Source organism: Pseudorasbora parva, chromosome 1 (assembly GCF_024679245.1).
Source record: "Pseudorasbora parva isolate DD20220531a chromosome 1, ASM2467924v1, whole genome shotgun sequence".
Lineage (NCBI taxonomy): Eukaryota > Metazoa > Chordata > Actinopteri > Cypriniformes > Gobionidae > Pseudorasbora > Pseudorasbora parva.
In genome coordinates, this window is record NC_090172.1 from 729,293 (window position 1) to 743,422 (window position 14,130).

Sequence of the window (14,130 nt, forward strand, 5' to 3'; positions counted from 1 at the left end):
TCTGGTCCAAACATCTAAACATTCTTAAAACAAGAAGTATTTACTAGACAAGCAAAAGTAATTGTCTTGTTTTGGGAAAAATAACTCAAAATGAAGAGAGTTTTTGCTTAAAATAAGATAATTAATCTGCCAATGGGGTGAGAAAAATAATCTTAATTCAAACAGAAAACAAGATTATTTATTTTACCCCATTGGCAGATTACTTTGCTTTTTATTGACAATAATTTTTACTTGTCTAGTAAATGTTTCTTAATGTAAGAATTTTTAGATATTTAGACTAGAAACAAGACAAAAATACTAAGTAAGAAAAGCATTTTTTTGCAGTGTACCGCTCAAAGGTGCACTATGTAGTATTTTTGCAGTAAAATATCAAAAAAACACTAGGCCGGTGTTATATATTTTGTTCAGTGGAGTACCTACAATATCCCAGATGTTTCCAACTATTTGTAAATTGTGAGAAAATTGCTATTTTAACTAAGGACAGGGACGTTTCAGCATTGGATTTGAGAGAGTCGCCTGTCAATTGCGTCATATCTGCGCTACCCTCGGTTTCAGCTTTTATTCTGCAGGAGCGCTTTACTCTTATCAGTGTGAACAAGTGAACGCACGGAGTAACGTCATAAGATCATTTTAAACACACTTAAATGTATCTAATATGATAAACAGAGCTGCATTACCTCATAATCATCACCGGAAGAGCGGATCTGTGCAGGCGCCCGGCGACTGTCTCCCGTCCCGTCATAATAAAAGTCCCGGTATTCGCGAGGCGGGTATTTGTTTAACAATCGCTCCAGCAGCCGTGCTCAGCTCCACAACACTCGGTCCTGCTCTGCTTCACTACAGTAACGTTAATAACCGCATGCATGAACGTGATTTCTGCCCGAGTCCTATTTCCCACCGGCTGTGATGTGAAGACCACATCTCCCAAGATGCTGTGCTCACACTTTGCGTCATCAAACTACGCCTTTGTTTTGAATAGGCGCCCTCCAGTGGACGGAAAGTTGCATAGTGCACCTTTAAAAAGCTCGGTTTTTATGGCTGTGCCACATTGAAGACTTAGAAGTAAACGCCCACTGCTATGATTGAATAACAGTTTTTCATATTATAATGAGCTTCGGTTCCCCTGTTAACAGCAACTGGAATGATTCGCTCACAGGGCTCGCAAAATGTCTTTATCAAACAATGCTTTATCTCTCATTCACTGATTAATTGGAATGTTATTTTGTATTACTTGGCCCGCCCGATCGGTGAATTTAACCGTGAAACACACACACACACACACACACACACACACACACACACACACACACACACACACACACACACACACACACACACACACAGGTTCATACATGTTTGAGTCTGATCCGAATCGCAGCACAATGAACCATCGGCACCTAAAATACTAAGGATTCTCCAGCCTGTGACAGAGTGGAACTTATGCTAAATTAGACACGTACACGTAATCAATAGATATCAAACGATCTGTAACAATGCAGTGCTATCACACATAAAAAACTTGTTTCTCTCACATAAGTGTTGTATCATTCCTGTCAGATCCAGAAGACACAGCATAGTTTTTTTTATCTCATCCTGTCGTCAAATCCAGTCTCTTCTTTACAAACAAATCCACAGTGAAAGGAAGCGAACCAGCAAGCAATGTCTGAGCTGGAACTTAGTAAATATAATTCAACCATGCATTGCTAATATTGGAATCCGAATGATGCGTATGGCATGTTTATTGCTTGGTAGCTCAATCCGGTTTAGCTCCACTTAGACCTAACCCTTATGTCTACAATGGCAAATCTGTGCACACAATAGAGAGATTCAAGGAAGTAAAAATTATGGACATGCAATAAGCTAAAACACCCTGAGATTTTTCTCTGTGCACTCATAAATACATGTGCTTCGACACCATATTTATGGCAGAAACGATGAATTAAAATGATGGGTCGCCCAAAAATGAAATTTACTGACCCTCATGTCGCTCCAAACCCGTCTTTCGTTCATGTCCAGAACACAAAGTGAGATATTTTTAATATCCTCTCATCATTTTTGGCCATCCATTGAAAGACTATGCATCCAAAATATTCATAAACATTGTTCAATTCACATTAAAATTGAATGATCAAATGTAAAATATAACCACAGCATAGTCTTTTCTGTAAGAAGTAAACTTTGATTCTTATTAAAGCTCCAAAAGTCATTCAGGCTAGAGCAGAGAGTGATTTTCTTGGTCTGTTGTTGTTCAATTGTCACTTTAAGACCAAATATACTGAAACGCGTTCTGTTTTCTCCCAACTCTTTACGTTCACTTAAGATATGACCTGTTGGATTTACGTGAATACTCACCAAGCCTGGCATTTTGACATATCTTTGTTTGTGTTTGACCATTTAGGTGTGAACCCAAAGCTTTTCTGGCCCATCTTGGAGCAGAAAGCCGGCTTAGGAACAAGTTCTTCTCTGCACTATTAATGACTATTTTTAATATCAAGCACATCCCATTTTACTGAAGTCACGTTACATGATTTTACTGATTTGCATGTTAAATTTGGGTTTTTAAAGAGGAGTGAAAGTGTACCAATGGGGCACAATAATCCAAAGCCAAAGCCAAAATCGATTTACAATATAGGATGTGCTCCATGTTTATGCATTGCTCAATGTTTATCTCTTAGTTTGTTACTTCTCTTGTATTCTTTATCCATGAGTATGACAACCTCCAGCAGAATATGGTAAAAATACAGCAAAACCAGAAGATTAAAATCAAATAGTTTCAAACCGGTGATTGGGATGATTACATCACATGTTAGTGTTGGCATTATTTCGCAAACCTTATATTGAAGATGGAAGAGTCAAACTGCATCACTGATAAACTGATCAATTCTTCTCCATCCCGAAGTCTTTCCATAGGGTTAAGGTCAGGACTATGTGGGGGTCAATTCATGTGTAGAAAGCTTATTAGCGATACGATGATCGTTTTTCATATCGCCACATTCTCATTGGATGGACTATAGTAATAATCTCTTCACTTGTTTTCTGTTGAATGCATAATTGCCATCTGATATGTTCCCGTCTTTGGGATCTCTTACCAAATGCATTCAAAAAATAGTCTGTAAGAATCTAATATTTTTACACTGCTAATTTTTTTTTCTTACTTAGTATTTTTATCTTGTTTCTAGTCAAAATATCTAAAAATTCTTACATTAAGAAACATTTACTAGACAAGTTAAAATCATTGTCTTGTTTTGGGGAAAAATAACTCAAAATGAAGAGAGTTTTTGCTTAAAATAAGATAAATAATCTGCCAATGGGGTGAGAAAAATAATCTTGTTTTCTGTTTGAATTAAGATTATTTTTCTCACCCCATTGGCAGATTATTTATCTTATTTTAAGCAAAAACTCTCTTCATTTTGAGTTATTTTTCCCCAAAACAAGACAATTACTTTTGCTTGTCTAGTAAATACTTCGTTTTAAGAAATTCTAGATGTTTGGACTAGAAACAAGACAAAAATACTAAGTAAGAAAAGCATGTTTTGCAGTGTATTTATTTTCTAATGCTTTGCTATTCAACTAAAGGTGTCTGTGTCTTGATTAGTTAACCTTATAGGATTGCTGTCTTATTGGAGCATGCGTTCTCTAACCTGTCGGATGCTACAACTACACATCTATCTTCAATGCAAAAGTGCAGGTTGTCATTCACTGTTTGTCCCTCTTTCAATGCAGATGAGACAACTAAAGAAGTGGGGTTAAAAAAAGACAGAGGTACTTAGCATGAGTTTTGGTGTTAGTACCACAACAAAATATCTTCAACATAGCTTTTTGATTGCATGCTTTAATTGCAAAATCTATTGTTTAATTGTTGTAGACTAGGGTGTTGAAACTGTCTTTAGGGATACTAATATACACGATTAGCAAAAGTTTATTTAAAAGTGAACTACTGCTTTAAATTTCCTCACCCCCATGTCATCCCAGATGTTCATGTCTTTCTTTCTTCAGTGGAAAAGAAATGAAGGTTTTTGATGAAAACGTTCCAGGATTTTTCTCCATATAATGGACTTCAATGGGCCTCAAACGGCTCACGGTCCAGATGACAGTTTCAGTGCAGCTTCAGAGGGCTTTAAACGACAGCAGACGATGAATAAGGGTCTTATCTAGACAAACCATCGGCATTTAAACACAAAATAAAAGAGTTTACGTTTTATAAGCACAAATGCTGGCCTTGCTCTGTTCCTTGAGCCGTTTGAGGCCCATTGAAGTCCATTATATGGAGAAAAATCCTGGACCGTTATAATCAAAAACCTTAATTTCTTTTCCACTGAAGAAAGAAAGACACGGACATCTGGGATGACATCGGGGTGAGGAAACTATCAGCAAAACTTACGTATGCTTGTGTGTGCGTGTATATGTATGCATGTAGACTATATTGACAAAAGTATTGGCAGACATCTCTTAATTTTTGAATTCAGGTGCTTCAATCAGACCCATTGCCACAAGTGTATAAAGTCAAACCATGCAGTCAGTAAATTTACAAGCAAAATCTGGTTTAAAACTAAAAACACTATCACACACTGAAAAAATGCTTTTCTTGCTTAGTATTTTTGTCTTGTTTCTAGTCCAAACATCTACAAATTCTTAAAAATAAAGATAAATAAGAATAAAATAAGATAAATAATCTGCCAGTGGGGTGAGGAAAATAATCTTAATTCAAACAGAAAACAAGATTATTTTTCTCACCCCATTGGCAGATTATTTATCTTATTTTAAGCAAAAACTCTCTTTATTTAGAGTTATTTTTCCCAAAACAAGACAATAATTTGATCTTGCCTAGTAAATGTTTCTTAATTGAAGAATTTTTAGATATTTTGACTAGAAACAAGACAAAACTTAGAAAAAGCATTTTTTAGGGATGTGTTGTCCCCATATATGGTTCATTGGAGGCCTTTCCGAATGCTAATGACCGTGAACGAGCATCTTACACACACGTGGGATTTATCAACAGCGATTGCTTACTCGTGTGTAAGGACTGTGTGCGCACGTTTGATAAATACAGATTTTCTTGTACTTACACACACTCTAAATTTCAGTCGTTTGATGAAATACATAACCTTTTCTACAATAAATGAGGGCCCAGGTGATTTTGTGCCTGTTTGAGATGATGGCACGATTAACCTGCAGAACTCTTCTGGGTGGTACATAGGTCTGGAGTAATGAGTTTAGATATGGGGGGGTTGATCTAGGCATCAGTACATCGAATTTAATGCAAGTGGCAACTAGTGCCAGTTTATGGGCCGAGGCAATAAAGACCACTCTTGCCTGACAAGAGAGCATTAAAATAGTCCAGTCTGGATAGAATAAGAGCTTGGAGGAGGAGTTGTGTAGCTCCGATAGGAAGGACCTGATTCTCCTAATGTTGTATAAGGCAAACCTGCAGGACCAGGCAGTTCTAGCAATGATTACGTTAGTGTTGATCATCTGTCCTTCATCGTCTAAAGCCCGCCCTGATGATCTCATTGGTCAATTTCTGTTGATCATCTGTCCATCATCGGCTAAAGCCCACCCTGATGATCTCATTGGTCAGTTTCTGTTGACCATCTGTTCATCATCGGCTAAAGCCCGCCCTGATGATCTCATTGGTCAGTTTCTGTTGATCATCTGTCCATCATCGGCTAAAGCCCGCCCTGATGATCTCATTGGTCAGTTTCTGTTGATCATCTGTCCATCATCGGCTAAAGCCCGCCCTGATGATCTCATTGGTCAGGTTCTGTTGATCATCTGTCCGTCATCGGCTAAAGCCCGCCCTGATGATCTCATTGGTCAGTTTCTGTTGATCATCTGTCCATCATCGGCTAAAGCCCGCCCTGATGATCTCATTGGTCAGGTTCTGTTGATCATCTGTCCGTCATCGGCTAAAGCCCGCCCTGATGATCTCATTGGTCAGTTTCTGTTGATCATCTTTCCATCATCGGCTAAAGCCCGCCCTGATGATCTCATTGGTCAGTTTCTGTTGATCATCTGTCCATCATCGGCTAAAGCCCGCCCTGATGAGCTCAGTAGTCAGTTTCTGTTGCTCATCTGTCCATCATCGGCTAAAGCCCGCCCTGATGATCTCATTGGTCAGTTTCTGTTGATCATCTGTCCATCATCGGCTAAAGCCCGCCCTGATGATCTCATTGGTCAGTTTCTGTTGATCATCTGTCCATCATCGGCTAAAGCCCGCCCTGATGAGCTCAGTAGTCAGTTTCTGTTGCTCATCTGTCCATCATCGTCTAAAGCCCGCCCTGATGATTTAATTGGTCAGTTTCTGTTCAGGCGTAATTACTCCTCTATGGATCAAGTCCAGACCGAACCTGAGCTCAGATGTTGTGGACGGGACTGAGTTTGGCTGTGGGCGGGGCTGAGGTCAGCTGTGGGTGGGGCTGAGTTTGGCTGTGGGCAGGGCTAAGTTTGGCTATGGGAGGGGCTGAGTTCGGCTGTGGGTGGGGCTGAGTTCGGCTGTGGGTGGGGCTGAGTTCGGCTGTGTGCGGGGCTGAGTTCGGCTTGCATCCAGGCTAGGTTCCCAAAGCTTTAGCTATTTACACAGCATCTCGTTCCCTATTCAGGAAAAGGGTTACATATATAACCTCAAGCATTTTGCTTTGTTTTACAGAAGTAAGATATGCTGTTGTTAAATCATGGCTTATGATTATAATCATTGCATGCATACTTGCACAATCTGTCTGATGCAGCATCTGTTAGAGTCATTGCTGGTGTTGCATAGCATGTTTGTTTGGGTGTCAATTTCAAATATCATTTCAAATATCATCGTTTACTGCACCTTTAGAGAACTGAATGTGCTTTTTGCTTTCTCATAAATCACGAAAGGTAGATGCTCAGCTACTTAATTCGTATAATATGTGTGAATGCATGGGAGATGAACAGAGAGCCTGCTGCAATGTGAACTTTTGTCCCACCCATTCTCAGAACATCCTACCAGAGATATTGGGCGAAAGCTGAAAGCAGCTCTGAAGGAGCAGCTACGAATGATTCATGAGAAGATTGAAGCCAAAAAGATCGCCAAACTAGCCCTTGCAGAGGTCCGTAGTGTTTTAGCTCAAGAGGAAGAGGAGAGACAAGCTACTCTTGCTGCTAAAAAAATCAAAGAAGAGGCAGAAGCTAAATTACAAAAGGAACGAAAACAAAGAGAACAGGAGGAGAAAGCAGAGAAGGAGCGAGTGGAACAAGAAAAATTGGCAAAAGAACAAGCAGAAAAAGAAAGGATGGAGAAAGAGAGAGCAGAAAAAGAAAGACTGGCCAAAGAAAAGGCAGAAAAAGAAAGACTTCAGATAGAAAAAGAAGAGAAAGAAAGACTTGCCAAAGAAAAGGCAGAAAAAGAAAGGCTTGCCAAAGAAAAGGCAGAGAAAGAAAAACTTGAGAAAGAAAAGGCAGAAAAAGAAAGACTGGAGAAAGAAAAGGCAGAAAAAGAAAGACTGGAGAAAGAAAAGGCAGAAAAAGAAAGGCTTGAGAAAGAAAAGGCAGAAAAGGAAAGACTTGCCAAAGAAAAAGCAGAAAAAGAAAGACTTGAGAAAGAAAAGGCAGAAAGTGAAAGACTTGCCAAAGAAAAGGCAGAAAAAGAAAGACTTGCCAAAGAAAAGGCAGAAAAAGAAAGACTTGCCAAAGAAAAGGCAGAAAAAGAAAGACTTGCAAAAGAAAAGGCAGAAAAAGAAAGACTTGCAAAAGAAAAGGCAGAAAAAGAAAGACTTGAGAAAGAAAAAGCAGAGAAAGAAAGACTTGCCAAAGAAAAGGCAGAAAAAGAAAGACTTGCAAAAGAAAAGGCAGAAAAAGAAAGACTTGAGAAAGAAAAAGCAGAAAAAGAAAGACTTGCCAAAGAAAAGGCAGAAAAAGAACGACTTGAGAAAGAAAAAGCAGAGAAAGAAAGACTTGCCAAAGAAAAGGCAGAAAAAGAAAGACTTGAGAAAGAAAAAGCAGAGAAAGAAAGACTTGCCAAAGAAAAAGCAGAGAAAGAAAGACTTGCCAAAGAAAAGGCAGAAAAAGAAAGACTTGCCAAAGAAAAGGCAGAAAAAGAAAGACTTGCAAAAGAAAAGGCAGAAAAAGAAAGACTTGAGAAAGAAAAAGCAGAGAAAGAAAGACTTGCCAAAGAAAAGGCAGAAAAAGAAAGACTTGCCAAAGAAAAGGCAGAAAAAGAAAGACTTGCCAAAGAAAAGGCAGAAAAAGAAAGACTTGAGAAAGAAAAGGCAGAGAAAGAAAGACTTGCCAAAGAAAAGGCAGAGAAAGAAAGACTTGCCAAAGAAAAGGCAGAAAAAGAAAGACTTGCAAAAGAAAAGGCAGAAAAAGAAAGACTTGAGAAAGAAAAGGCAGAAAAAGAAAGACTTGAGAAAGAAAAGGCAGAGAAAGAAAGACTTGCCAAAGAAAAGGCAGAAAAGGAAAGACTTGAGAAAGAAAAGGCAGAGAAAGAAAAACTTGCCAAAGAAAAGGCAGAAAAAGAAAGACTTGCCAAAGAAAAGGCAGAAAAGGAAAGACTTGAGAAAGAAAAGGCAGAGAAAGAAAGACTTGAGAAAGAAAAGGCAGAGAAAGAAAGACTTGGCAAAGAAAAGGCAGAAAAAGAAAGACTTGCCAAAGAAAAGGCAGAAAAGGAAAGACTTGAGAAAGAAAAGGCAGAGAAAGAAAGACTTGCCAAAGAAAAGGCAGAAAAGGAAAGACTTGAGAAAGAAAAGGCAGAGAAAGAAAAACTTGCCAAAGAAAAGGCAGAAAAAGAAAGACTGGCCAAAGAAAAGGCAGAAAAAGAACGACCTGAGAAAGAAAAAGCAGAGAAAGAAAGACCTGAGAAAGAAAGACCTGAGAAACAAAAGGCAGAGAAAGAAAGACTGGAAAAAGAAAAAGCAGAAAAGGGAAGAAAGGAAAAAGTAGAGAAAGTAGAGAAAGAAAAGCCTGCAAAAGAGAAATCAGAGAAAGAAAAGCAAGCTCAAGAAAGAGAGAAGGCACCAAAGGAACAATCAGAGAAAGATGTAGAGAAGAAAAGAGAAAATGTGAACAGTCCCAAAGAAGAAAAGGTGACAAAGGGAAATAAAAAAGCAAATGACCAATCAGAATCAGCCGATGAACAGAACACCAAAGAGGAGAAAATATCCACCCGCGGTTTACTGAAATCTTCAAACAAAAAAATCAAGAAATAATGGTAGTCTGCCACAGCCGAGCCCAAACTCCTGAGGCATTTACTGGGCCTGCTGTTGGGGAGTTAATGGTCAAACTACGGCCGAATGCATCGCCGGGATTCGTCACGTTGAGCCGGCCAATAAGGAAGGAGGAAACAACCCAAATATCCACTCCCTGCATCGGCAGTCCGACTCATTTCAGGCACACCTTCGCTCGGTTTCATGTGATTAAACGTGATTCTCCGATCCAAGAGTGATTGAGCATATAATATATCTGAAATATATTTACTCCGTTATATACATTCGTGTGTTTAATAGATTTACTAAGTGAATATTTATGTTTTCAGTTTTATCGTTTTAACTTTTATTATTTTGTGACATTGCAATTTTCTATGCTAAAACAAAAAGTTTAACACTGCAAAAAAAATGTTTTTGTTTCTAGTCCAAAAATCTAGAAATTCTTAAAACAAGAAGTATTTACTAGACAAGCAAAAGTAATTGTCTTGTTTTGGGAAAAAACTCAAAATGAAGAGAGTTTTTGCTTAAAATAAGATAAATAATCTGCCAATGGGGTGAGAAAAATAATCTTAATTCAAACAGAAAACAGGATTATTTATTTTACCCCATTGGCAGATTACTTTGCTTATTATTGACAATAATTTTTACTTGTCTAGTAAATGTTTCTTAATGTAAGAATTTTTTAGATATTTTGACTAAAAACAAGACAAAAATACTAAGTAAGAAGAGCATTTTTTGCAGTGAACATGTTACTTTCTTATGACGTTTACCCACATTCAAGTGTTGAAAAAAAAAAGAAAGAATGCATGTTCATGGGAGCTTTGAAAGATGTTTCTGGTATGGGAATTTAATTAAAGTAAAGTTTTGATAAAAAAAGGAAGAATGCATGATCAAAAATGCTGGTGCTGGCTGGCAACTTGGTTGGACTGAGTTGGTTGTGTTTGGGCATAGAAAACTCAAATCTGTTAAGCGACTTGAAATCCTGCGGAGCTCCTAAAAAGACGTGATGCTGGAGAAAATATGAGATGAGGGGAAAAGCTATATTTCAAAACTGTTGCGTTCCCCCAAGAAACTTTGCATTCCCTTGCGAAACTTTTGCATTCACTTGAAAAACTTTGCGTTCGCTTGAGAAACTTTGCTTTCATTTGCAAAACGTTTGCGGTCGCTTGAGAAACTTTGCTTTCATTTGCAAAACTTTTGTTCGCTTGAGAAACTTTTGTGTACTCCCAAGAATCTTTGAGTTCACTTGAGAAACTTTGCTTTCATTTCCAAAACTTTTGCGTTTGCTTGAGAAACTTTAGTCATTTGCGAAACTGTTGTGTACTCCCAAGAATCTTTGCGTTCGCTTGCAAAAATTTTGCCTTCCCTTGATAAACGTTGCTTTCGTTTGAAAAAGGTTTGCGTTCCCTACGAATCTTTGGGTTCGCATGCAAAACTTTTCCGTTACTTTGAGAAACTTTTGTGTTCGCTTAAGAAACTTAGCATTAGCTCCCAAAATGTTTGCGTTCCCTCAAGAATCTTTGAATTTGCTTGAAAACGGTTTGCGTTCCCTTAAGAATTTTTGCATTTACTCACAAAACTTTTGCATTCACTTGAAAAAAATTCCATTTGCTTGCAAAACTTTTGCGTTCTCCTGAGAAACTGCGTTTGTTTGAGAAACGTTGCATTCACTCGCAAAACGTTTGCGTTCCCCAAAGAATATTTGCCTTCGCATGAGAAACTTTGTTCGCTCGCAAAACTTTTTAGTTTAACTGATAAATTTTACTTTTGCAATCTCTTGAGAAACTTTGCGTTCATTCTCAAAACGTTTGCGTTTCCCCAACTATCTTTACATCAATTTTGCTGCCTTGAGGAACGTTTGCATCCATGTCTGTTTAGGGGCTCTGTAAGATCTTGTGATAATAGGAGTTTTGAAATTGCTCTCGAATCTGAAAGATCAAGTTTTTTCTTTATATGTTCCTGAATTTGTTCATTCTCACTCTTTTCTCATGAAAAACATTTTTGTATATAAGTGTGAACTGTGTGACATTCACTGTGTAGCGATTAGTGAATGAGCAGATGGTTTTAAACAGTGTATGTACAATAATGCGTAAAACACGTATGTTGTTTTAGTGTCACAGTGAAATGCCGTAGCGGACCTGACTAAATCCGTTTTAATATATTTTTTCACACTGACAGCTACTCTGATGTTGTTAAAGAATTACATGCACAATGACAGTCTGTCCTAAAGTCCTTTTTTATTTTTATTCTTGGGTGCAGTGTGAACAAAGTGCATAATGCAGTGCTGATCAAGCATCAGTTCTGCTTTTTCTGAGCCAGTGAAGAGTTAAAGTTGAGAAAGTGAGCCTGCTGTTAGCAGCTACATCGAGGATCAAGTTTTAACATTTGCTTTCAATCATTTAGTGGCTGGTGTATTTTTAACTTGCTTTCTTTCAACAAAATTAGCAGAAAATGTCTGCTAAAATGTATAAGTTTTATGTATTTATTTTTACTTCTAGTTGTTTTATTTATATGTTTACATCGTTTTTTTCATCCAGTAGAGTGAGATATTGATCCTATACGCAGTATTTCTTTGGTGGATAACCATTTATTGTTGTGTGAAATATTTAACTGTGGCAATTGTGTAATACCAATCATATAATGGTATGTTTTAGGTATTAAATTGGTATTAAAGTGTGTAATTATTTCCACTTGGGGCATAAAATGGGCAAAAGTAATAGTTCTAGATACATTATGTTTCTGGGAGAAACAAAAACACCAGCTGAATAATTTTCACAAATCATTTGCCATTGCTTGGACAACCTGTTGACTGCTTCAACAAACAGCAATGCTTTGAAAGTGCTACAGAGCAACTTTCAGACAAATCAATCTGTGAATGACTGACTTACAGTGCTTATTTAACTGGGATATTCTCATTTTAATGTATTCTTTCAAATAGTTTATTAAGTGTTCAATAAAACTAAAATGTGTGGTTAAATAGTTTGAGAAATTATCAAGGCAACTGCCTCCAATAAATGTGAATTTTTCTCTTATTTAAAATATAATTGATCTGGTTGATATGTGTTCTGGTTTACTCCTTTGTGTGTGTGTGTGTGTGTGTGTGTGTGTGTGTGTGTGTGTGTGTGTGTGTGTGTGTGTATAAATCAAAAGCAAAATAATCTTATCTTGTTTTCTGTTTGTTTTAAGATTAGTTTGCTTATTTTAAGCAAAAACCCTCTTAATTTTGAGTTATTGTTCCCCAAAACAAGTCAATTACTTTTGCTTGTCTAGTAAATGTTTCTTAATGTAAGAATTTTTAGATGTTTGGACTAGAAACAAGACAAAAATACTAAGTAAGAAAAATATTTTTTGCAGTGGTTTCTAGGCTGGAACTTGGGTATGGTTTATGTGCTTTATTTAATATAAAAAACATCTCATGTGAGTTTGAATATCATTTTGCGTGACCTTTATAGCCATACTGAAAGAGACAATGGATAATTCATAAATTAAAAAAAACAGTGATGTTCAAACTGTGAACAAACAAGTGAGTTCTATGACAAATCATTTCAGTCACACAGTTTTTGAGACTCCGCCCACACGCTCTTCCGATTGGCTGCGATTTTTGATTGATATATTGATTGACGACAAAATAGTTGTCGCTGGGTTCTGGTTAGGACACAGTGTAAGGGTTATTTTTGGATTGTGTCTGACTTTCTCAACATTCATACAGGTCTGACTGAGAAGCCTGTTATGGTGGCATCAAGCAAAGACCCCTTAGAAAAAAAAGGTAAGGAATATAGTAAAAACAATGCCGTGACAGACTATGGTTGTGTGCTATTTTGGTGCGACTATAGCTATAAAATACCAGCAATGAACAGTTAGTATATTCTGTATATTTCTGAAATTAGAATGTAGATAAATTGTGTAGATAAACACCCAAATTAGATATTCCCTTGTTAGCGCTTATAAGAACAAGAATTGTGACCTATATCACATACGGTTGTGAAGTTATTCGCAAAATCAAAGCACATTGCAACCAGTTTTCACAAAATTTGGTGCATGCAGTCATTTTCACAAAATGTACAAATAAATAAAAAAATTTAATGTTAGGCCATTCCCATTTGATGTTATTAGAAATTTTAATGGGCATCTGCAGTCATATTAGAGGATATTTTAGGATGTCCTTCAAAGAAGATGAATACCAATTTTCTTATTCACTGATACAGTGTAACTCCAGTGGCAGCGCCCCCTATAGGTGCATATCCTCAGAATGTCCTGTGGTCTGTGTATCAAGTTTTTAGTATGCTTATATCTTTGCAGAACTTCAATAAATGGAAATTCCGTTGGTAGCGTTTAGCCAGCACAGTCTAAAGCCCCTGTGTGTAAAATTTGGTGAAGATTGGATTGACATGCTAGGAGTTTGAATAAGGTTTTTCAGAAGATTCAAAATGGTGTAAAAAGTTATAGATCTTGAAGAAATCTGGGCCAGTTGCAAAGACTTGGCGACTCTGTAAAGGCGTGTAGTCAATAAATTTTATCAACTCATCTTTGATCACCAAAATGACACATTTAAGAGCTGAACTGTGCAGGATCTCGAGGAGCAGGCTACTCCTATTAGAATTGCTTAGCCTATAATTATTCTTCTCCCAAATTAATCGCATTTTTGAGGGAGAATTTCAAGAGAAAGAGGAAGCTGTTGTAAGACAGGCATACAACATCCGATCTACCCCAAACTTCACATGTTTGATATGAGTCCTGTCCTGAAGACATATGCATGCCAATATTCAGTCAAAATTATAGCGCTACTTGCTGGCAACATGAAATGGCATGCTTTGCACTATAATTTAGTCCAAGAAACTCATTTAAATATGAGCTATAAATATATACTCATTTATATATGAAATATAAAACTCACTGCCCAAACTTCACGTTTAACAATAGTCATTGCCTGAAGACATCTACATGCCAATATACAGTTACAGTC

At 37.3% G+C, this 14,130-nt stretch overlaps 1 protein-coding gene across 4 annotated transcripts in view; it reads left to right on the top strand.

Moving 5' to 3' along the window:
* Positions 1-14,130, top strand: part of unm_hu7910 (un-named hu7910) — a 49,570-nt gene that overhangs the window by 17,814 nt on the left and 17,626 nt on the right. For 2 of the 4 annotated variants that reach the window (XM_067449104.1, XM_067449188.1), the window contains exons 5-6: positions 3,724-3,762; positions 6,961-9,662. The exons of 1 other annotated variant lie outside the window; for it this stretch is intronic. In XM_067449104.1, the coding sequence (XP_067305205.1) occupies positions 3,724-3,762; positions 6,961-9,170 (2,249 nt within the window). In that variant the 3' untranslated portion in view covers positions 9,171-9,662. Of the gene's footprint in view, positions 1-3,723; positions 3,763-6,960; positions 9,663-12,876; positions 12,934-14,130 lie in introns of those variants that run through there. One more of the 4 variants, XM_067449257.1, reaches the window with a different exon arrangement.